This window comes from Heteronotia binoei, chromosome 5 (assembly GCF_032191835.1).
Source record: "Heteronotia binoei isolate CCM8104 ecotype False Entrance Well chromosome 5, APGP_CSIRO_Hbin_v1, whole genome shotgun sequence".
Lineage (NCBI taxonomy): Eukaryota > Metazoa > Chordata > Lepidosauria > Squamata > Gekkonidae > Heteronotia > Heteronotia binoei.
The window spans coordinates 108,460,042-108,486,013 of NC_083227.1; the positions used below are offsets into that span (position 1 = coordinate 108,460,042).

The following is a 25,972-nucleotide window of genomic DNA, read 5'->3' on the forward strand; positions in this document are numbered from 1 at the left end:
TCTTTTCAGTGCAGTCTACTAAGGTAGAGTTCAAGGTGCTCTTGTCCCTGATGTTGGCCCCTCTGGCATTAAGGGTTTATTTCCAGTCTGGGAAGGCAGTGCTCATAAACATCAAGGTCTAATCATTGTTATTGTTTACTATTTGAGAGCTGATCTCGAGCACTGTAAGCTATTGCTCAAATTACTTCTCTTGCTCCTCTTCCTCACTGAGAAAAGTTTCGCAACCCTCTTTCTCACTGAGCCACAAGAAAGACATAGTGCAAACAAAATGAAGAGTTCCATCATTCTCTGTATCATGTGCCTGCTGTCTGGCAAGGAACATGCCTGTGCTAATTAACGCATCTAGCCTTGTTACTTTTGCTGGATCACTGCCTCCTAAATGAATGTTCCATATTTCCAGCAAACTAAGCCATAAGCAAAAATGCTTTCTCGCTTCACCCCCCTGACCAAACTCTCTAAATAAAAAAGTCAGTCTTCTTCTTACAGGAGCTCTGCACAGGGTATTCACTTTACTGGGCCTGTGACCTTGTGATAAGGCACTGGAATGTCCTGCAGAAAACATGCCTAGGGGTGTTCAGGTAATCACAGCTTTCTCTCTCAACAAATTCATTCAGTTTGCAGTCACACACTGAGGGAAAAGATCACATCATTCCATTAAAGTCAATGAACTCCTCTGCAGTCTGTACCCTTGCAAACCTGGGAGCAGAATTCAGCCTTGTCAATAAGAAGGCCATGACCTTCAGTGAAGGGATATAAAGAACTTATTTACTTCAGCCATCAATCCTCCTCACAGTTTTTATCCACATGATTTTGTTTTCCCTTCTTTCCTTGTACATTTGAGACAATGACCAATGACATATAAATTTGTGGGGAGCGGGGGTAGAAGGGCCACAAAGACCTTCTCTAGGCCTTGAGCTCTTTTTTACACACCAACTCATGTCCATGCCAGGTTGGAAACTACTACAACCCTTTATTGCAATCCCCTTTAGATAGCTCATAAAGGTAAAGGTAGTCCCCTGTGCAAGCACCAGTCATTTTCGACTCTGGGGTGATGTTGCTTTCACAACGTTTTCATGGCAGACTTTTTATGGGGTGGTTTGCCATTGCCTTCCCCAGTCATCTACACTTCCCCCCAGCAAGCTGGGTACTCATTTTACCGACCTCAGAAGGATGGAAGGCTGAGTCAACCTGGAGCTGGCTACCTGAACCAGCTTTCGCTGGGATGTAACTCAGGTCATGAGCAGAGGACTCTGACTGCAGTACTGCAGTTTTACCACTCTGCGCCATGGGGCTCTTATAGATAGCTCATAGGGGGGCATAATTATACTACAAATTTTATCTTACCACTTTAACTGTCATGACTTCTCAAAGAATCCTGCAAACTGGAGCTTGGAGGAGTACTGAGACAAGTCCATTAGAGGTCCTAAACTCCCTCCTCTGGCAAAAATAACTACAGTTTCCAGGGTCCCTGGAAAGAGAATAACTTAGATCCATAGTGTTAGGATTCTAAGTGGTACAAAAAAACACAAAAAACCCCCTGACAATTCTTGGAGAAGCATGAATGCTGTCTAGTCCCTCTCCATGAACTGAGAGCCTCTCTACTGTACCATGGCATCATCTCTCATAGTTGGCTGAGGAAGATTGTCGCTGCCATTTTGAGGAGCACAGTCTTTGTCCTCACCACCATATTTGTTTATTCTTGACATTTCTTTCCATTGGGGGCTTGGGTGGCAACCCTCATCTGGCAACTTCTGGGAGCTTTGGAGGTTGGGGCAAGATGCCCTGCAAAGCTACCTTGTCACTTCTGGTGCTGCAACCAGAAGTGACATGATACATCTCTATGATGCTCTAACAGTCTCCCAAAACACTATGGGAAACCCTCAACGTTTGGGGGGATTGCTACAGTGATGCATGTCATCACTTCCGGTTACAAAACCAGAATTTTTTCCTCCACAATTTTTTCTACTGCTGCAGTGGCGAGGGGTGGGGAGCCTGGAGGTCTCCAGCAATAGCAGGAGACTAGGTACCCCTACTGGGGACCCATTGGGGCTTACAGCATTCTCCCTTTTTCCATTTTACCCTAGGGTTGCCAGGTCTTACTTGGCTCCCACATGCACAGAGTGATGATATCACCTCGAAGTAACATCATCATGCTGGGCACATCATCTAGGGGAGGTCTAGCAATTTGGGTAAAAACTCTACGGTGTCATAGAGTTTTTACCCAAATTGCTAGAGCATCCCAGTGTGACATGCCCAGTGCAATGATGTCACTAACTGATTTGCGCTAGGCACAACAGATGCAATGGAGCTCTTTGGGGGCAGGGATCCCCCCGCCAGCCAGCCCCATGCTGGTGGGTTAGGGACCCCAAAACTGAGGGCACCCCTGCCCCCAGTGGGAGGCTGGGATCACTATTTTATCCTGACGGTATATAAGTTAAGTACAAGGTCATCCAGGAAGCTTCTATGGCAAGTGGGTATTCAAAGCCGAGCCTTTCAGATTTTAGTCTGAGAGTATAACTACACACCACACTCACACACATCCCAATCTACCTGATCACTTTCTCCCATCTCACAAGCTGGCTTTTGCTTAAAATAAAGACAACAACATTTTCAACTGGGAAGGTGTGATGTATATGCTAGAATGTATGTGCTCATGGCAACGGCATTTTTTGCAGCAGGAACTCCTTTGCATATTAGGCCACATATCCCTAATGTTGCCAATCCTCCTGGAGCTTACAGAAGGCCCTGTACGAAGAGTCATGGCAAACTGTTGTGCAGTGAATAATTATAGGCAGCCCAACAGTGGAGACTGTCTCCTGACTAGCTTTGATTCTACTGTTAAGCCTACTCAACTGTCCTCATAAATGGCCAAGCTTGATAATAAAATAATGACAAAATGAAGACTCAGTTGTGGGGGAGTGACCATGTGGAAATCATGCTCCACCCTCCATGATTTTATACATTTTCAAGGGTTGGAGCATGCTGATCTCCTCACTCTGACTCCTAGATGCTGTCAACATTATATGCACCTGGAGCTTATTCAGTCATCAACAGGCTGGGTCTTTTGAGGGGGAAGGGATGGCTTTTTATTTTGGTTAATTCACAGAATCTGTATACTTGTAAAGTTCTCTATCTTGTCTTTGAGTGGCCTGATTTTGCTGTTTTCATGATTGGCACATGAAACGTATCACCATCTCCCTATTAGATACAGTGAGAAACTGGATACCTGCAGGAATCATAGAAGGGGGATGGTTTTGAAATCTGCCCCAAATCTTCTTTCCATGATTTTTTTAGCTCTCAGGGGCTTGAGCAGGTTTATTTTTCCTCTCCTCTTTTACTTTGCTGTGCTCAATGTTCCATTTCTTCTGGAGTTTATTCAGCCTTCATTAAGGCATTTTGAGGAGATTTTCTTTTGGTTAATATTCAGTCACATTTCTGCATATGTGGGAAGTCCTCTCAGTCAATAAAGGCTCCAGTCTTACACGTAGGTGGTCCATTTCTTGGGCTTTTATTGTTCACACAGGAATTTTTATCATCCACATAGCCAGTTTACTGTCAGATGTAGTGATAATGGTAGCCTTCATATTGCTCCCCCCCCCTCAATATTTATGGATCCATTATTCACTGTACGCTCAAGTTTGGGGGAGGGGGGATGCCATTTGTGATTTTTATATTGTCTCTCTCCCTTCTAATACATTGCTACTCTCTGTCTTTTGCCTTCCAGTTTAACCAAAATGCACAGCCTGTATCATGCTTCAAGCATTTAGTCCAAGCAAATATCCGCAACAAGAAGGTCTTCAAAGAAGATGTGGAGATAATGGTGGCCCAAGGAACCACAGATTACAAAGCAGGCTTTGAGTATGCCTTTGAGCAGCTTCAGAATGTAAGCAAAGGGTCTGAGGGGCAGGAGGGGACTGTCAGAAAAAGAAACCTACAATTGAACAAGATGCATGCAAGAAAGTGGGGGAGGTGGTTGGATGTGGGTGTGAAATATGTAAATAGCAGAGAAGCTTTGTATGAGGTATGTTTCATGCCAAGACACTAGTTTTCCAAATATTTCCTCACAGTTAACTTTCTTTCTTTCGTATTTCATGTGTGTGAGAGTGAGCTTGCACCTGGAAGTCATGGTGGTCTCTGGTGACTGACCCCTACTGGGGGCTTGGAGGATATTCAGAGAGGTGGCTGAATAAGGCCTACCCCTGCCCTCCTAGTTTATGGTATTCCAAGGAGGTCTCCCATTCAAGTACTTGCCAGAGTCAACCCTGCTTAGCGCTTCTGAGATCTGACAAGATCAGGCTTGCCTCGGCTGTTCAGGTCAGGGCCCCCCGCACATTTTCAAATGTTAAGTAGGAAGAAACATCATGGGAAGTAATCCTTAGGATTATGTCACTGAGGTAGCAATATGGCTCAGTGATAGAGCACATGCTGTGAATGAAGATGGTTCCAGGCAGATGCTCTGCATGAAGATGGCCCCATTAATCCTTGGCATCACCAGATAATGCAGTATGTGAAACAAATGGCCTCTGCTTGAAACTTCAGGTTGCTGCTGCTGTCGAACAGAGTAGACAATACTGACCTTGATAGATGAATACTATGATAGTTTATAAGGCAGTTTCATGTCATCTTTAGTGAAATGCTGAGTGAACTGATACCATCATCTCCATTACTTTGACATATTAGTACAAACAAAAATGCAGTTAAGTATGAATCTAAGTTCTTTGGCTCTCTGTCAGTTCAGTGGATTTTTTTTTGTCAGTGAGTTCTATATGCACTGAATTTCAGCCTACACAATATCTCCTGGTGGCATTTTCCTTAACTGGTCTTCATCACACACTTTAAAACAATCTGCTCCTTGACCCTAAAGTAGCCACAGAGAGTTATTTCACTGAGCAGGATCTGTTTTGTCCATTCAGACAAATGTGTGGTGCCAGACATAATCTTCTCACTATGCTATGTCTCCCTGGGCAGATTCGTTCTTTCAGTCTTTCAGTTTAAGCTTTTCTCTTCATCACTCCCACCCCCATATATTTTGGGGTGAATCCCATCCCAGAGATCCAAGGATCTGCTAAACCGGGCACCATTTCAATTAAAATTGCTGCCCACTGGAATCACCAATACAATCCAGAGACACTGACCCTTTGTTTTCACCCACCCTACCCTACGTCCTCCAGCCTGTCATCCATCAGCCCAGAACAATCAGCTGTTCTGACAGGAGTACCTAAGAAAAAGACTTTATGCCCCAGAATGTTAACTACAATTGAAGCCAACAAATATCATCCCACCCGGAGGTGCCCACCTGTCTAACTCAGAAACCTTTTGCAAACTGAGCTCAACATCTCCTGCTAGCAGAGATGCTGCAATAGTTTGAGATGCTGCCACCAACACCACCACTCTGAAAGCACCCCCATTTCCAACACATAAAATAAATTTCACCTCCTGGCATAGTAGCTGCAAAGAGGCAAATGGGGCGATTACCATATGCACACCGTCAGCATCATTAGGATGCATGTTCCTTGAGAAAAGGGCTGCGCTGGGGCTATGGTGCGGTTTACATCTCCCCAGAAAAATGAAAATCTTCAGTGGCTGATTCGTAAGTTTTAATGGGAGCAGCTGCCTCTTCCATTTCATTAGTGAGTTAGCAGGGCCCATCTCAGAGGGCTCGGATCAGACGGGCTACAGTGACATTGGGCAAAATAAAGATGAATAGCCCTATTAATCGCTGAGCGGTAATAGCCACAACATAATTTCCATCCAGACAGTCCCTCCTTCTCCCTGTTCATCTGCACCACCTTCACCCCTGGAGAAGCAGCTAAAGAAAACAGATTCCTCACTGCCAGTTTCTTGGTATGAAGAGGGGGATGGGAGAAACTACATCCTATTCTTAAGCACACAGACATGGTTTGGTTTGGTTTTTTAAAAAACCCTCTACAACTGTATTTGTTCAGATCTGAAACCTAGCATTGTCTTTATTAGCCCTGATATATCCAGATGTCTGAGAGTTGCTTCACATATGGTGATTTTGCTGTACAGGCATTGCTTCTGCACAGGAAAATACATACCTATTGCACACATACTCAAGGCCTGCCTGGCACCAGTCTTGCTCCATTTTAGGCAGCAGGCCAAAATATCTCTGGTCACCCATGCTTTTAATTAAGGGCTTGATCTTTTAAGTCCATTTTTGTGTGATTTTTAGTCTTAAAACTATTATTTTAAGCTTCCTGGAGGTGTGTGGTTTTATGCTGTAGCTGTGTTTTTAATGCTGGATTTTAAAATATAAGTTTTAATTTAACCTCCCTCTCCCTCCCTCCCTCCCTCCCTCTCATAAGCTGATTCCCTGGAGAGACAATGTAAAAAAAATTCTGATGAATGCCTGAGTCTATGTAATCAGAAGTGGTCATGGCTTCTTTCCCTTCTGTACATGATGTTAATTAATAGGCACATGTCCATCAGATTTTTTCTGGTCATTTCCCCTTTTACATAGAGGAAGTAACCATTTGAAGTAGTCTCAGATAAACCTGATTCAAGTCCAGAAAGGACAGTACTATAGCTGTCTATGCTGATGCGCATACACACACTCTCTAACTAGCTAGTGTGAACAATACAATCACAATTCTGATGTTGCTTGTAAGTGCATTATTTCCAGCTAGGGGGTATTAAATGCACAGAAACATTCACCATCCTATTCATACAGTCTGTCTCTGAGTACTACACACACTCAAATATCTGCCTCTTATTTGCAGTCCAACATCACAAGAGCCAATTGTAATAAGATGATCATGATGTTCACTGATGGAGGAGAAGACCGAGTGCAGGATGTGTTCGAGAAGTATAACTGGCCGAACAAAACGGTGAGATTGCATCCCAAAGTGGTAACACTTGTCTTGTTGCTTCTCCTCTAGAGTCACCATATTATCACACATCTGAAAAGCTGATATACTTATGGTTCCTCTAACCCCAGGGTGTCAAATGTGCGGTCCAGGGGCCGAATCAGGCCCCCAGAGGGCTCCTATCAAGCTCCTGAGCAACTGGGTGTCATTGCTTCCTTCTCCCTATATCTTGCTTCCTTCTGCATCACAGCTTGCTTTGCCAGGCTTGCTCAATTACACAGGAGCTACAGAGCAAAACCTCTATTTTCTCCATTGGCTGAGGCTCCTACCTTGGGGAGGAAGGGGGGGAGGGAGAGCTTGTTTTTCCAGGCTCTCTCAATCGCACAGCAGAGCTACTGAGCCAAGCCTCTCTTCCTTCTATTGACTGAGGCTCCTCCCCCCAGTCCCCTGGGGAAGGAAAAAAAGAGGCACAGCTTCCTTTGCCCAGTTCTCTACCAGTTTGGTGTAGCGGTTAAGTGGGCGGACTCAGTTTCAGTTTATTTCAGTTTATATCCCGCCCTTCCCACTGAAGCGGCTCAGGGCGGCTCACAACATAAGATCTAACATTTGGTTTTAAAAATACATCGATTTACAACGATTAAAACAGTAAAATGGGAGCCCAGGAGTGTGTCGAGCCACAAGAGATTCGAGGAGAGGAGTGTGTTTATATACCAACTGCACTGGCACTTGCACTTTACCAGCATCTAAGACGGAGTATGATTTTAAGATCTGCAACTTATAGACAATATACACCGCCACCCCTACAGAACATTTGGACCTATAACTTTGAATTAACTGATTGCTAACTGCTAATGAAATTTGTTAAGTGTTATTAATTAATTTATTTGATTCTTAGTCAATTAATTAGCGATTGATTATTTATAATATATTTATATATTAATTTATATATATCTATATTTATAATTTTAGCACATTAATCAGGAAGGGTGGGAGGGATTATCTATTTATTAATAGTGCTAAAACCGACTAACTTATAATATTTTACTAATTGATTGAAAGGGAAATTGGGATGGGCTATTAAATTAATTAAATTAAGATATAACTAGTGGGTTAGCAGTAAGAACAGGAGGGGCTGGCAGGGGGGAGATAAATTGAACGGCAGGTGGGGACAATTGGGAGATAAATTGCGAGGAGGCCATACTGTGAGCTCATTCCAGGCTGGTGCAGATGTTGGCCCAAGGGACTCCAGTGCTCCTGGGGAGGGGAAGATATGACGGTGGGAATAGACAGACATATAAGGGAAGGAGACAGAGACAAAACGGTGCTCGGCCACCTTCCAGTCTACTTCCCATCCCAACGGTGGCAGGTAGTGGGGCCAAGAGGAAATGCTCGTCTCCGTCACTGGTGTTATGCAACGCCAGGTCCATTAACAATAAGACCTCGACTCTCAAGGAGTTTTTGCTCCAGCAGGATGTGGACCTGGCTTGCGTGACCGAGACCTGGGTGCGGGACGGAGAGACAGTAGCTCTCTCCCAGATGACCCCCCCAGGTTACTCAGTCTTTCACCAGTCACGGAGTAACGGGTGGGGGGGAGGGGTGGCATTGTTCATAGGGGAGGGTTACTCCTTTCGGGCTCTCCCGGCCCCAAAGATCGACAGCATCGAATGTGCCGGTCTGACGTGGGATGTTGGAGAGGGGTTGGCGATCTGGCTGGTGTACCGTCCGCCTAACGCACCTGCCAGCGCCTTACCATCACTATTGGATGCAGTGGCGGGCTGGGCATTGGAGTGCCCGGGGCTTATGGTCCTGGGCGACTTCAATGTCCATGCCGATGACATGGCCTCCACTCAGGCGATGGACTTAGTGTCTTCCATGGCAACACTAGGGCTCTCTCAATTTGTCACAACTCCCACGCATCAGGCCGGACACACATTAGACCTGATCTTTGCGTCTGGGATTTTGGTGAACGATATCGCAGTTGAAGCGGTTCCATGGTCGGATCACCTAGCCCTTAAGGCCCGTATGGAGATGTCGCCCCAACCCTGTATGGGCGGAGAGCCTATTTTGGCTCGCCCCTGGGGCTTGATGGACCCGGAACGGTTCCAAATAGCCCTGAGGGATCCCTGGCCCACTGGCAATTCCCTCGATGACCTGGTGGAAGTCTGGCAAGGCCAACTATCCAGGGCTATCAACGAAATTGCACCCCGGCGCCCTCTGCGCCCTCGTGTGAGGCTGGCTCCATGGTATACCTTGGAGTTGCGCCAGCTGAAACAAGGGCTCAGACAACTAGAGAGGCGGTGGAGGCATACTCAGGACGAAGCGACGAGAACATCCTATAGAACGTTTATGAAGTCATATGAGATGGCAGTCAAGGCTGCAAAGAAAGAATACTTTGCAGCCAAGATTGCATCTGCAAATTCGCACCCAGCACAATTGTTTAGAGTAATTGGGGACCTTATAACATTGCCACAAGGCAAACCAAACGTTAGAGAATTAGAGATAGGCTGTGAGGCATTTGCGAAATACTTTGCAGATAAAATCTCGTCACTCCGCCAAGACCTGCCTATCACATTAGATACAGTAAGTGAAATTGAGGCTCCGCGCCTGTCTTCGGATTTAATGCTGGGCCACTTCGACCCACTCAGCCTGGAGGAAGTCGATGGAATCCTCTCTGCTGCTCGCCCAACAACATGCAATTTGAACCCTTGCCCCTCTTGGCTGATTAAATCTTGCCAGAGGGAGCTTAGATGTCCTTTACGGGACATCATAAATAGATCCCTCTTAGAGGGGCGTTTTCCAACACCTCTGAAAGAGGCCTTGGTCCGCCCCCTCTTGAAAAAATCTACAGCAGACCCGGCCGAATTGGCAAATTATCGACCGGTGTCTAATTTACCATTTTTGGGTAAAATTATCGAGAGGGCAGTGGCGTTACAGCTACAGAGATTTCTAGATGACGCTTCTGTCCTAGACCCGTGCCAGTCTGGTTTCCGGCCAGGCCACGGGACGGAGACGGTCCTGGTCGCCTTGGTAGATGACCTCCAGCGGCAACTGGATCGAGGCGGTGTGGCAGTGCTGATGTTACTAGATCTGTCGGCTGCATTTGATACAGTCGACCATCAGTTGCTGATCCACCGCCTCGCCGACATAGGGGTTAGGGGGTTGGCCTTACACTGGCTCTCCTCCTTCCTCATGGGTCGGGGACAAAGGGTGGCGATTGGGGGTGAACGATCCCAGAGGCGCACACTAGATTGTGGGGTGCCTCAGGGAGCAGTTCTCTCCCCGATGTTATTCAACATCTATATGCGCCCCCTTGCCCAGATTGCCCAGAGGTTTGGGCTGGGTTGTCATCAATATGCAGATGACACCCAGCTCTATCTGCTAATGGACGGCCAGCCCACCTCCGCCCCGGGGAACCTGGACTGGGCCCTACAGGCTGTTGCAACGTGGCTTAGGCTGAGCGGGCTGAAGTTGAACCCAGCGAAGACAGAAGTTCTCTGTGTGGGTCGTGGCACTCTGGGGAAGGAAATATCTCTCCCAACCTTTGACAGTGCGCCGCTGAAGGCGGCGCAGCGGGTAAAGAGTTTGGGTGTTTTACTGGAGCCTTCACTATCAATGGAGGCCCAGATAACAGCCACTGCCAAGTCAGCATTTTTCCATCTGAGGCGGGCGAGGCAGCTGGCCCCTTTCCTAGAGCGTCAGTACCTAGCAACGGTGATCCATGCGACAGTCACCTCAAGATTGGACTACTGTAACGCCCTCTACATGGGGCTGCCTCTGTGCCGGACCCGGAAGTTACAGCTAGTGCAGAATGCGGCGGCCAGGCTGTTGCTTGGTCTCCCAAGATGGGGGCATATACGGCCGGGGCTACGCGGACTGCACTGGCTGCCAATTGTATACCGGGTCCAGTACAAAGTGCTGGTCATCACCTTTAAAACCCTATATGGCCGAGGACCGACCTACCTGAGGGACCGTCTCTCCCCGTACGAGCCCCAGAGAGCACTGAGGTCAGTAGAAAAAAACAGATTGACTACCCCTGGGCCAAAAGAAATTAAACTCCAGAATACCCGCACACGGGCCTTTTCTTCCGCGGCCCCATACCTTTGGAATCAGCTCCCAGAGGAGGTGCGGGCCCTGCGGAACCTCGATCAGTTCCACAGGGCCTGCAAGACCACCCTCTTTAAACTGGCGTTTATGAATAGCTGAACTATAAGTGCATAACAAAGAAACATCAAAATAGTCCAGTCCGGAGATCCGCCATCAATACCAACTGACAGGCATAGCGTCAAATGATAATATTACGGTTAGAGTTAATTTAATGCTATTAGATTAGTAACGGTTCTTAATTAATGTATTAATTGGTTTTAAGGTTAATTTAATGTTTTATTAATGTATTGTTATTTTCTGTTGTTGTTAGCCGCCCTGAGCCTGCTTGGCGGGGGAGGGTGGGATATAAATAAAATTTTACTTACTTATTTACTAAAATAATAAAACAAGTAAAACAGCGATCTGTCAGAATACTACACTACAACCTTCTATAAAGTTTCCAATGCCAGTTAGTTATAGGCCAGCCGGAAGAGGGCTGTCTTACAGGCCCTGCGGAACTGGCCAAGGTCCCGCAGGGCCCTCACCTCTTCCGGCAACTGGTTCCACCAGTAAGGAGCCGTTACCGAAAAGGCCCTGTCCCTGGTGGATTTCAGACGGGCCTCCTTTGGCCCGGGGATAACAAGCAGATTTTGAGAGCTCGATCTCAGTACTCTCTGGGGAACATGTGGGGAGAGACGGTCCCTAAGGTAGGCAGGCCCTAGGCCATATAGGGCTTTAAAGGTAATAACCAGCACCTTGTACCAGACTCGGTATATTATTAGCAGCCAGTGCAGATCCCGGAGCCCTGGCTGGATGTGCTCCCATCTTGAGAGCCCTAATAACAGCCGGGCAGTGGCGTTCTGCACTAACTGCACTCTTATCTGGGAGAACTGGGTTTGATTCCCCATTCCTCCACTTGCACTTGCTGGCATGGCCTTGGGTCAGCCAGAGCTCTGGCAGAGGTTGTCCTTGAAAGGGCAGCTGCTGTGAGAGCCCTCTCTAGCCCCACCCACCTCACAGGGTGTCTGTTGTGGGGGAGGAAGGTAAAGGAGACTCTGAGACTCTTCGGAGTGGAGGGTGGGATATAAATCCAATATCTTCTTCTTCTTCTTCTCTGGATCCCATGGGAGAAATGCAAAGAAAGCACCTTAAAGACTAACAAGTGCTAACATTTTAAGTATGTTTTAAGTTTTTAAAAAATATATATTTAATTGTGTTTGCCTGTTTCCTTTATAAAGTTTATATCTCTGTTACATAATCTTAAATAGGTACACATTTGACCTGGCCCAACCCAACATGGCCCAGCCTAACAAGGTCTCATTTATCTCAGATCTGGCCCTCATAACAAATGAGTTAAATACCCCTCCTCTAACCACTCTCCTGTAAAAAAGCTGACTGTGTAACCAGACGCCTGCTTTCTAGTGCTTACCACAGTGATGTGTCACAGAGAAAGAACTTTCTATCTTATATCAGAGCATTCTTCATGCTTCAGAATGTGCATTATAACAACAGACAAAGCCATTGTCCAGATAAATTCTAAAGGGAGGAACTTCAGTATCCTTTGTCAGATCTCCTCCCTTTCCACCTTACATTTCCAGCCAAAGTGCATTTGCCACCCTCCCATGTACACATGTGGACAGTACTGGCCCTGGGGCTCATGGTGCCCCAGGCAGGCTTCCTGCCTGCCACCCCCCACCCTCCGCAGCACCGCAATGCGGTGCCATACTCCAATGCCTGCCCCCCACCCAGCGCGATCAGAGGAGTGCCGCGATAAGACTCGGCCCTACCAGCTTTGACAGGCCCCAGACTTCTTCTAAGTTGTTTGAAGAGCACGTTGGAGGAGGCTTCTCCCCTCTCACTTCCGGAACATTTGTCTTGGGCACAGAGGGAAGCCCAATTCTGTGCCCCTCCCGGCAACCTAGGCAAATGCCTAGTTTGCCTAGTGGGTGAACCAGCTCTGCATGTGGATACTGCACTTCCCAAATGAAGTAGGGTGGAAAATATATGCTGAATCTGAATTCAGTATTGGAGCTCTTGTTTGCCACAGAATCCTGGATACATCTGGACCCTCTTGACAACTCTAAGCCCATGAAAGGGCGGGGGGGACATACATTGTATTCACCAGGGGTCGTTTTACAGAAAAATAGGTGGTGGAGCTCATTAGCATAACTCATTAGCATATGCGACACTCCCCCACACACACCAAAAGCAACCCAATGCAGGAAAGGAGAGCCCTGGGCAAGCGAAGCCTGCTTGGGCTGGCTAGAGATCCAGGCAGCCCAAGCAGTCCTTGCTCGCCTGGGGCTCTCCTAGGCTGCCCCCACCCTGTCAAAAAGCCAGCAAACCACTCGCCCCCAAAATCACATAAGAAGTGGAGAAAGCATGATGTGCACTTCTCCAGAGGTTAATGAGAGCTGCTGGAGGCATGGCAAAGCCTCTGGTGGCTGGCCGGCTGGCCGCTCTCCTAATCCAGGGATTGTTATGCAGTTGCACCTACCATTCAATGGACAAGGTAGGTGGGGAGGAGGAAGGGGAACCCTCAGAAAGGTTCAGGAGCTGTGCTCCTGTGAGCTCCTGTTGAATCTGAGTCCTGGTATTCACTGCTCTGTTTGTATGGCATGAGACAGTTATTGGGGTGGAAACAGCCTCACACTCCACAATAGCATGTACAGCTTATGGCAAAAATTCCTGTTCCAGCTTCTCTGGGAGATATTGCAGCTATAGATGTATTCAGGACTTTTTTGTAGAAAAAGCCTAGCAGGTCTCATTTGCATATTAAGCCACACCCCTGATATCACCACTGTTTTGCACAGGGCTTTGTTGTAGAGAAAGCCCAGCAGGAACGCATTTGCATATTAGGCTACATCCCCTTAATGCCAGGCAAGCCAGAACTTCGTTCCTGTGTGTTCCTGCTCAAAAAAAGCCCTAGATATAAGATCAGTTGCTAAGCAAAATCCTAAACTGTTGTTCTCTTTGGAGTTTGCTTTTACCGAGTGTTGTTTTTTTCCAGGCAGTGCAGTGCTCTGTGACTCAGCATATACTAGCAGATATTAAGAATAACCATTACTAACTGCAGATGGCAGGCAAAAGCTAATCTCCCCTCATGTCCCAAGTGCTTTGTTCTGAGTGGCTGACTGTAGACCAGAGTCTTGACCTACTTAACAAATGCACAGTGAGAGAGACTTGATTCCCTGTAAATTTGCAGCAAAGATTAGAGGGAGATCACAGTATAACAAGGGCTGGGAGCAGCAGGACTTAAACTTTCTAGAAGGTCTGAATTCAGTTTTCCACAACCTCAATACAGGCCTAAATTTAAGGTTTTAAGACTGAGGCCTAAACCAAATGTCTGGCAGTCCATATAATTTTGCACATTTTGAAGGAAAAAAATAGCTGCATGAAGAAAAAAATAGATATATTTTATAATCTCTTCAGAAGCCATATATATATTATATCAGAAGGTAACAGCATTGTGTCAAAATTTTATACCTTGAAAAATGAGAAGCAAAAGAAATTTCTTTTTACGCATAGTTTCAGGTAGATAACCATGTTCGTCTGTAGTAATGGAGCAAAATTAAAGTCCACCACTAGCACCTTAAAGACCAACAATATTTTCTCGAGTATAAGCTTTCATGTGTCACACCTCACTTTATCAGATACAAATAGAATGAAGCTCCGTCAGCCCTTTTAGCCAAGTCAGAAGGTGGGAGGGGTGTTGCCAAGGGCATTTTGACTCCAACAGACCCTTCTTTGCAACACCCTCCCGCAGTCAGACCTGGACATAAGGGCTGATTGATCTTAATCCCTATTTGACAAAGTGAACTCTGACTCATGATGTAGGGTTGCCAATTCCCAGTTGGGGGCAGGGGATCCCCTGGCTTGGAGGGTCTCCCCCCCTGCTTCAGGGTTATCAGAAAGCAGGGGAGGAGGGAAATGTCTGCTGGGCACTCCATTATACCCTGTGGAGACTGGTCCCCATAGGATATAATGGAGAATCAATCCATGGGTATCTGGGGCTCAGGAGGGGCTGTTTTTTGAGGTAGAGGCACCAAATTTTTAGCATAGCATCTAGTGCCTCTCCTCAATCCCACCCCCCCCCCCGAGTTTCAGAAAGATTGGACCAGGGGGTCCAATTCTATGAGCCCCCAAAGAAGGTGCCCTTATCCACCATTATTTCCAATGAAATAATTTCCAGAGTTCAGTCATACTTGTCACAATCAGTCATGCTTGGGTCCATCCCCAAAGTCCCCAGATATTTCCTGAGTCAGACTTGGCAACCCTACTGATTAGCTTATATCTTGGGAAATCTTGTTGGTCTTAAGGTGCTACTGGACTCAATTTTTTCATACTTGTAAAGAAGAAGAAGAAGACTGCAGATTTATACCCCGCCCTTCTTTCTGAATCAGAGCCTCAGAGTAGCTTACAATCTCCTATATATTCTCCCCTCACAACAGACACACTGTGAGGCGGGTGAGGCTGAGAGGGCTCTCACAGCAGCTGCCCTTTCAAGGATAACTCCTGTGATAGCTAACCCAAGGCCATTCCAGCAGCTGCAAGTGGAGGATTGGGGAATCAAACCTGGTTCTCCCAGATAAGAGTCTGCACACTTAACCACTACACCAAACTGGCTCAGTACTCCTTCTGCAACTTATATCCTCCCTTAATATTTGTGAGCTTCAAGCTAGTGGTATTCTAGGGGGAAAAACAGAGACATACACATTTTCTTCAATTTTATGCCACTTATATCATACAGTTATTAGTACACCATTGGCATAAAACAGTTGGAAAATGCATTCAGTTTAATAGGAACAATTCAGGAAATAAACAATGGTGTAAAAAAGGATCCATGAATTTGATTCGGAGAAAGGAAAAAGAAAATTTTATTTTATTATTTTTTTATTTATTTAGAATTTATATCCCGCCCTTCCCACGAGTGGCTCAGGGCGGCTTCCAACAATAGATCCAGCATAAAATTACGAAATATTTAAACATAAGGGAATAAACATTTAAAACAGGTAAAACAGATAAAACCATAAATATTAATAAATATTCGAAATATATATAAAAGAAATCTGGCAAGTTGCATTAAGTTCTCAAGCTAGGTATAGGCTAGCCGGAAGAGGGTCGTCTTACAGGCCCTGCGGAACTGAACAAGGTTGGGAGGGGTTCAAGTTAAATTAACATGGATGAGAATTTTGATAACAAACCTTTTTAAAAGTTGCCAGTACTGCCCATAAAGACCTTGAGCTGAGCCAGTAAATATTCCTTGCTGTCATTGGCTGGGATGATGCCTCTGTCATCGTACCAGGATACCACTGATGCTATTAATCTACCTAGGGGTGAGGGGAAGAGGAGTTCCACAGTGATCTCACCCATGTTATGCTGATAAAGAAGAAAAATCCAATCTCCTATGATAGAAGCTCAGTTTCCAGTGCAACTAGTGACCCCTTAACCAGGATTTTTTTTAATCAAAGCAAAAATATTTGGTTACATTTCAGATTTGACAAAGGCAGCTGAACTTGCAGATTTAAATTCTGCTTGAGAGCTAAGGCAGTGGAAATGATGAAATTCACGAGATTTCTGCTGCCTATCAGGAAACAGCAGGTAGCTAAGAGACAAGTTCCAAGTGATTCCCCATTCACATTCCAAAGCAGTGTTTGTCTCATTCTGAAGTCTCAACCTTTGACTCCGACAGGTCTAACGTTACACAGAATGGCTGTATTTCAAGAAATAGAATAGTATATATACACTTCTGTCACACTGTGTTTCTTTTCTTGGAATGAATATACCGTACACAAGCATGAACTATGGCAGGAAGAAGGACAAGTGGAGTCATGTACCTGTAGTTCAGCTTCTTTTCCTGTGATGAGCTTTTTTTTCCAGTTAGAATCTGTGCATGAGCCAGTGAGGGGTGGAAGACAGCATCAACCTGCCCAGCTCTTTGCACGGGGAACATTATAAATGAGTCAAGAAACATGACCAAATAGCTAAGGAACCAGCTGTCTGGCCTGCATCAGCTCAGTCACGGGGGCAGAGGGAAGTGGCTATCTCATGCTTTATTGCTGGATTCCGCCTCATTTGATGTGAGCTATTTAGACAGTTGATCTTCCTGCCTGTCTGCTCCTGTACTGAGCCACTGCCCCTTTAATGGGGCGTCTAACATGCTGGCACTGCCTTTATTACCTGCAGTGACCTTGAAGCGCCAGCAAAGAAGATGGAGAGAACTTCCTCTCAAACTTTACACAAACTATTAATACAGGAAAAGGTGGACCTTAGTCAACACTGCTGTGGTCATAGGATTTGGAGGGTGTCCAGCAGAAGTTATATAGAAATGTCAGACTACTGGGTGGAAGTACCCAAGTAATTGGGCTCTAAATAGGGTCATGCCCATCTCTTTTCTCCTTTCTTATGTAGAAAAAAGAGATCGGTGTGGAAGAGTGACCTTCTGACATCTTCCACAAGCTATGTTCTTATTCAGTTGAATCAGGGATTCCATACGTAAGAAACAGGACTGAAATATCCCCTTTCTGTTTCTGTGAAGTCCAGAACAGTCAAGGAAAGTGAAGTGTGACTGTCATACACCAAAGCATAAACTAGACTTCATGGCTCATGAAATGTTTGCTTTCTTTTGCTAGCACTTGAGAGGAATCCTGTTGCTATCCACTAGCTACAGCGGTTGCCACAAAACAGACAGGAGTTCAGGCTGCTTTCTTTTGCACAGAAAGTTGACTTTGCATGGTTATAGATGGAATATTTCTAAATTCAGTCTCTCTGGATGAGAATAACCAAGAACAGATGCTGGGATTTTAGGCAAGCAAGACAGAGTTGTTATCATTAGAAACCCTTATCAAAATCAGAGAGCGCATGACCAGGTGCTTGAATATGGCACATTGGCCAGCTCCTAGCACATACCAAGGTGGCGGTGGTGTGAATCTATCACCATTCATGGGACTATGCTTTTGGCACATCACTGCAAACTATATTGGGGAAGGGCGTTCTTTTTTACATATTGTAGCTGCTGCACACCCAGTAGGCAGTGGGCTGGGAATCTTCATACATTTTTCTGCTCCGTTGTGGGAACCATCCTTCAGTTAAACATATCAAAGGCTTGATAAAGCGAAATGGTTTCATAGACTTCTTGAGCATTTTGGAAGAGGCAGAATATACATTTACAAATAATTCATGTTATAATAATTAGTTGTGATGCTTAGTTTTTGCTGGTTTTCTAGCTGCTGCTGCAATTCAGATAATGTTTTAGAAGTGATCTTCCAGTACATTAGTCAATAAAATGAAAATAAATAAATGCCTTGTTAGCCATTTGAAAAGTTCTGTTTCTGGCACATGGCAGGGTTAGAGTGGTGGGCAGTTGCCACATGGCCAGTAGTCATGCAAATAGGTCCCTGGCAAGCACTATCAAGCTTAATTGTAGAATAACCCCTAGTCCCACAGAACTATGATGGGTTGTTTGAATGAGTACCTTTTGAGATTTCTTTTGTACAAGCTTGCATTTCAGTGAAGCAGTTATTTTGTTCTAGTAAGGGTTGTTGAATCTTCTGCTGGGGGAGTGGTTCAAATTTCTGTCATAAATTTACTCTCTTTTCCTTGTATTAACAGAAGTCTTCTGTGCACTTTTTCACAGGTACGAGTGTTCACCTTTTCCGTTGGACAACATAATTATGATGTCACTCCCCTCCAGTGGATGGCTTGTGCTAACAAAGGTAGGGTGAGTGACTCAAAGGCAGAATTTCCTCTAACTAGCCTGCCATGTAAAATAGGAGGGGAGGGGGGATTTGTCAGCACACAGTTAACTTTTAATTTTCTGAAAAAGAGGTAAGCAGTTCGCTCCTGTGAGCCAGAGGGTTCTTGTTCACAGATTAGTTATATGTAATTAGTACAATTTGTGTGATATTTACATGAAAATAATGAATTCCAAGCAATGGGGTAGCCTTATGATGAAACTAGTAATCACAAATGTTAAAGAATCCTTTCCTTTGAAATCAAGAAATGGGCTTAAAATCTTGAAGAAGCTAGTTGGTACCATCTTGTTTTCAAGCTGATTATTGTAATAAAAAAGAATGAAAAGGTATCTGATTTTTAAATATAACTCTAATAACTGCCTCCTTCAAAGAAGGAGGAATTGATAATTTTCACTAATGGCTCCAATACCTTTTTCCAAGCAAGTCAAATGAACTCAGTCAGCAAGTGTTAGGAAAGACCTTTTCTCTTCCTGAGCCTGGCAATAGCTAGTCAGAATACACCACAGTAAAGCAGATGGACCAGAGGTCTGATCTGGTGTGAGCCAAGCATATGCTTATAGATTCTCACACATTATTCAATGTACCCTAATGTGTATCTGGATGTACATCCAACTGGAAATAATGCAGTATAAGTAAATGACATTCACACGTGCAGTTAAATGCACTTTAATTAATTAACTAATTGATCTATAACCTGTGTCATGGACTCTGGGCAATCTGACTTCTTGCTTCAATCTCCAATCTTCTCAGAACACTTTAACATGGCGAGGAGCAATAACTGAAGAAAACAAAACCTGAATGTTAAGAAGGACCTAATAAGGGAACTCTAAATTTTGCTTTCGGGAAAAATGTATTTTTTGAACACATCTGGTTATCGAGAAGTCACCTTATGTCAAAATATCATTTAGCTGGAATAATCTAATGAGTTCTAATTTTAATATATGAGAAGATATGACTGAAACACTGGCCTTTTCCACATAGCAACACATCCCTACGGAATGCAGTGTGATGGCAATGGGGTATCCAAATGACAGTTTTCCCCATATTTCCCCTGTTCCAGTGCCTAGGGCTGTCACACACACACACCCTGCATTATGGAGGGCTTCTCCAAGGATTTTTTTAAAACTGGTAATGGAATATTGATATACCATTGTATCAATATATCTATTGCCCATTTAAAACACACACACACACACACACAAGCCTCCCAATAACAGGAAAGAAATGTCAACCACAGGGGCATGACAAATGGCTGTTGTGTGAGCAAGACCAGAAAAAAAATATCTAGAGCTTGCTGCCCATATAACAGCCAGGCCAACTTTCCCAAAACTTCACAGCCAAAGACATTTGGGAAAGACTGCCAAAAAAATCAAGGAAAACCCCGGTGATATGGCATACAGAAGAACCATGACGCTGTGGTGAAGCAGGAAAAAAGAAATGCTTCATAAGAGCATCAAACTTGGGGCCAATTACAGCTGTAGGAATGGCCATTCTCATTGATGTCATCATCTTCACTTGCTATTCAGAGTTGCAAGTAGTGAGTTCGTTCCATGACTACCAAGAACAAAACCAAGAGAACCACCTGCTTTCTATTTGTTGACCTGTGAGGTCTTCCAGTCCCGTATGCAGATAGAATTCTCCAATATCTCTACAGCATATTCAGCCCAGAAAAAACTATTATACTATTATAGAAAAGGAAACTAGTTAGAAACTGAGAGGAAATTTCAATAATGGCCAGCATTCCAACAGTGTGCTGCTATTTTGCACAGCTGCAGTACCTTGGAAGCAAGATCCTTCCCAGCATGCTATTGCTAATTATAGCTCCAGAAAGTATAATATAAATTTGGTCTATAAAACCTTAAATATATACACGAAAAAACCTGCTGCAACACTATTACCATTTTCATGGCAAGCTGAAAACTAAAGTTATATGACATCAGTGACAACTAAAGAAAAAAAAAGAAAAAAAATGCCAAATTTAGAAGACATATGGAGAAAATTTAACCCTGAAGTAAAAGACTATACATTTTTTTCAGCGAGACATAGTTCTTTTTCGAGAATAGATATGATATGGGGTTCCCAAAATTTGGGCCTCATAACAAAAAAAATTGAGATTCTACCCAAGGTTTGGGCGGATCACAACCCAATATGTTGGTCTACAAAACTGCGAAAGAAAACAAGAAGATGGAGAATTAATGAGGATTTACTACAAGATAAAGACATTGTATCATTTTTAGGAAAGGAGACTGCAGCATTCTTCCAAATAAATGAAACGGATGACATTGAATTTCAAACAATATGGGACACTTATAAAGCAGTAATGAGGGGACTATTAATTACATTGAACAATAAAGATAAAAGAGCAAAGGAAGAAAAGTTGGCAACATTGCAAAAGGAAATAAATAATAAAGAAAAAGATTTGAAAAAAAGACCAGGGAAAAGAAATTAATAAAAGAAATTACGATATTACAATCCCAAGTTAAGCATTTGCTGAACAAAGAGTTAGAATGGAATTTAAAAAAATTGAAACAGAAATCGTTTGAAAGTGCGAATAAACCTGGTAAATATTTAGCCTGGCAATTGAAAAAAAAGAAAGAAAATAAGACTATAAATAAAATCATGGCAAATGGGAAAGAAATAGTGGATCAAGAAGAAATTAAAAGAGAATTTTTTAAATACTATGCAAATTTATTTAAAGGTGTAAATATAAGCAAAGAAAAAATGGAAGAGTATCTACGGAATATCCAGGTGGCGCCTTTGACGGAATATATGAAAAAGATATTAAATGACCCAATAGAGAAAATTGAAGTAGAAGCAGCAATAAAAGCAATGAAAGAGGGTAAAGCCCCTGGGCCAGATGGATTCACATCAAAATTTTATAAAACTCTTACGGATGAAATAACACCCAAACTGTTGAAACTGTTAAATACAATAAGAGAAGAAGGGAAGATCCCAAGGACATGGAGGGAAGCTGCAATTTCTTTGATTCCTAAGGAAGATAAAGACATCACAAATGTAAAGAATTATAGACCAATTTCATTGTTGAACAACGACTATAAGATTTACTCAAGAATCTTAGCAGAGCGATTGAAACAATATTTGATCAATTTTATAAATAAAGACCAAGCCGGATTTCTTCCTAAAAGACAAATAAAAGACAATGTGAGAGCTGTCATTAATGTTGTGGAATACTATGAGAAGCATCCAGAAAAGGAAGCGGCCTTATTTTTTGTTGACGCAGAGAAAGCCTTTGACAACTTGAACTGGGACTTTATGTTTGCGGTAATGGAAAAAATCAATTTAGGGGAACAATTTATAAAAATGACAAGAGCAATATATACAGATCAATATGCAAAATTGTGTATAAATGCAGATCTTACTAAAGAACTGAAAGTGAGTAAAGGAACAAGGCAAGGATGTCCGTTATCACCACTGTTGTTTATAATGACCTTGGAAATATTGCTACAACAAATTCAAAAAGATGAAGAAATAGAAGGTTTAAAAATTAGAAGATTCTCTTATAAATACAAAGCTTTTGCAGACGATATAGTGTTTATACTGGAGAATCCGATTCAAGTGTCACCATTGTTGTTAGCCAAGATAAAAGAGTATGGAGAACTAGCAGGATTGTATATAAACAAAGAGAAATCAAAATTCCTATGTAAAAATATGCAACCAAATAAAATAAAAGAACTACAAGAGGTGAAGTCACAACCAAAGTTAAATACCTTGGAATAGAGATAACAATGAAGAATATTGATTTATTCAAAAATAATTATGAAAAACTGTGGTGCAAAATGGACAAAGATTTGATGAAATGGAATAGGCTTAATTTGTTCTTATTGGGTAGGATAGCTGCAATCAAAATGAATATTTTGCCAAGAATAATGTATTTATTTCAAACCATCCCGATTGTAAAAGATGCAAAACAATTTAACAAATGGCAAAGGAAAATCTCCGACTTTATATGGGCCGGAAAGAAACCAAGAATAAAGATGAAGATCTTAACAGATGCTAAAGAGAGAGGAGGTTTTCAACTTCCTGATCTAAGATTGTATCATGATGCAGTTTGTTTGACATGGATTAAAGATTGGATAATGCTGTTAGATAAAAAACCTTTATGGTTAGAAGCTCACGGAAATAAATTCGGCTGGCACGCGTATATGTATTATGGGAAGAATAAAATGGATGGTTTTTTCTCTCACCACTATGTTAGAAACACTTTACTAAGTACTTGGATAAAATATAAGAAATATGGGGACGAGAGAAAACCGCTGTGGATAGTGCCAGCAGAAGTAATAAAAATAACAGCTGAATCCGACGATAAAAGAGAAATGTCATATAACCAACTGCTCAAGATTCGAGGAGATAAAATTGAATTAAAATCTTCGGAAGAGCTAGACAATAAATATGATTGGTTTCAAATGCAACAAATTAAAAGCTTGTTGGAAAATGATATAAAATCGGAAGGAATTAGACGAGAACAAACAGAATTGGAAAGGGTCCTGCTTGGTGATAATGAAAAATTGATATCAAAAGTATATAAGTTATTATTGAAATGGTCTACAGAAGAAGAAGTAGTAAAATCTCAAATGGTCAAATGGGCAGTCAATGTGAATAGAGAAATACAAATGGATGCATGGGAATACCTTTGGATGAAATCAATGAAGATATCAACTTGTCAGAGCATAAAAGAAAATTGTTTTAAGATGATGTACAGGTGGTATATGACCCCGAAAAAATTGGCTAAGATGAGCAAGAAAATGTCGGATAGATGTTGGAAGTGTAAAAAACATGAAGGTTCTTTCTTCCATATGTGGTGGACATGTGAAAAAGCGAAAGAGTATTGGAAGATGATACAACAAGAAATCTCCAAAATATTGGGTTACGACTTTAAGAAAATTGCAGAGACATTTTTGCTTGGATTACAATTAGAAAAATATCCAAAGGAAGATAGGACTCTAATTTGGTACCTGCTATCAGCTGCTAGGACATTGTATGCGCAGCTTTGGAAGCAAGAAAAAATACCGGATAAATGGGATTGGACTATGAAAGTTCTATCGTGGAGTGAAATGGATAAATTAACTAGAACATTAAGAGACTATGATTTGGAGATATTTAAAAAAGAGTGGAGGAAGTTTAAAGAATACATAGAGAAAGAGTCGAATGTAAGAAGACATTGGACAATTTTTTAGTAATATTGGGGGGGGGGGGAAACGAAGAAGCAAGAAGGGGGGGAAAATATATATATAATTTTGATTAGTCAGATGTATCTTTAGTTTTGAATTAGAATCTATAACCTCGGGGAAGTCTATATTGGAGGGAGGGGGGATTGAAAAGTCATATGGGTTAGTATTGAAGCAACGAAGGGAAATTAAGTTCTGTAACCATATGCTAGCAATAAATTGGTAAAACACAAGAAAAAAAATGCCAGCTTTTCTTTCACTGCCTCACCAACACCAACACCTGCCTGCTCACTTGCTTCACTGCCACCATTACTGCTCCTTGGGCGTTTTCACACTCACCTTCAGCCGGAGCGACCCTCCTCTTCACCGCGCAGGATCTGCGCGGATTTCGCACTAAACGCCGCGCAGCAGCCGGAAGAGCCGGAAAGTCCTGGCGCTTTTGCCGTGCAAACGGAAACTGCTTTTTGGCAGTTTCCGTTTGCGCCGCAAAAGTGCCGGGACTTTCCGGCTCTTCCGGCTGCTCCGCGGCGTTTAGTGCGAAATCCGCGCAGATCCTGCGCGGTGAAGAGGGGCGTCGTGCCGGCTAAAGGTGAGTGCGAAAACGCTCCTTGAGAATATAAGTGCCTTTACCTCTTTGCTGCCCCAGTGTTCTTTAAGAATAGTATAAGCTATTTTTGCCCTATAGGGCTACATGAATGCTCATGAGATTACTTCCTCTTGCAAGGGTTCAGCCATCATTCTGGAGACAGGCAAACAGAAATGCTGGCTAAACCCTCATGAGAAGTGTTAGGGAAACTGCTCTCAAAATGAGATTGGGGAATTAGATTGAGAGACAGTTGTCCCAATAGGAATCTTTTATTATCTGTGTATACCAGGCTCAACCGATCAGAGAGTCAATGCTCAATAAAGGACTCTAATTTAGTAAAACCAATTGTAATTTATTCAGAATAATAGTTCTTTCATACCAGGTAAAAATACAAAACATTCACACATTCATACAGGTCTAGGAAAAATAGATAGATTGATAGGGACACATATCAGGGTAGACATACAGGGCGATATTTACCATCGTAGTTCTTCCAGGAAGGTTCCAATGGCGACATGAGAGGACAGGGGAAATGGACCCAAAACTGTGGCTAGAATTGGGGATGGATCTAGACAGCGGAAGGTGGGTTGCTGAATAGAAGCACACATGAGTGGAGTTGGGTCAGAGGTTAAATAGGCTTCCTCAGACCCTTAGGGACTGGGAGGTCTTGGGGAGGAGCAGGGGGAGGCTCTATGATGACCAAGGAGGCTGGACATCCCTTGCTGACACCTCATTGGATGTCAGTTTTGACCAATGAACTTCACCTTAGTCTGGTGAAGCTGGAAATTTCCAAGCTGCAATGCTGCCTGGGGCGGCTCCAAGGTATTAGACTAGGGTGAGAATGGGAATGGCTGGATACTTAAGATTAAATGGGATTAGCTGGGAAGGTGACAATAGGGAGTCAAATGCTGGCCTAGGTACCACCCGGGTAAGACAAAACACTTGATGAAGACAGGAGATGTCCTTCCTCTTATTTCATCTTCTGCTGGGCAAGGTTTATTGTTCTGGTATTGCTGAGCAATTAGGATCAACAGTGGAGCTATTAATCCATTCATGAGGTTGCTTGCAGGCTAGGGTGTGTACGTGTGACTTTCCCACTAAGAAGGAATGAGTTCAGCCTGGCAGGGTAAGCTTGGGTCAGGAAAGCAAGATGGATTCTGCTGTTGTTAGCTTTAGGTCCATGGAGCCAGGCTGGAAACATGGTGGCCTGGCTTCTTCCACTGCAGTGGCCAAGACTGGGCACACAAGGAGCAGCTGGAGCATGTCTGTGGTTCTGGCTAACACTCTTCAGAGATGTAGAATGCAAAGCTGCCATATAAGCCTTAGAAACTGTAAGCAAAGTCCACTTCTTAGAGCAGATGTGTGAGAGTCAAATCTCCAGGCACCCTGGCAACCACACTGGCGATCATGATGTCCATGTGTATGAAAAGTAGGGGGCTTTTCCTCACAGAAGAGGGAATCTCAGGAGACTTCACATAACCCTATGGAGAAAGCTTAGCCCCCACCCAGTGAGTGACATTCCCTCAGGAACAAGTA

At 43.5% G+C, this 25,972-nt stretch overlaps 1 protein-coding gene across 1 annotated transcript in view; it reads left to right on the forward strand.

Moving 5' to 3' along the window:
- The window catches only part of CACNA2D2 (calcium voltage-gated channel auxiliary subunit alpha2delta 2), a 1,052,991-nt gene that overhangs the window by 909,340 nt on the left and 117,679 nt on the right, over positions 1–25,972 (forward strand). Inside the window, exons 11-13 of the mRNA XM_060240024.1 lie at positions 3,725–3,883; positions 6,741–6,848; positions 18,547–18,625. Coding sequence (XP_060096007.1) covers positions 3,725–3,883; positions 6,741–6,848; positions 18,547–18,625 — 346 coding nt within the window. The remainder of the gene's footprint in view (positions 1–3,724; positions 3,884–6,740; positions 6,849–18,546; positions 18,626–25,972) is intronic.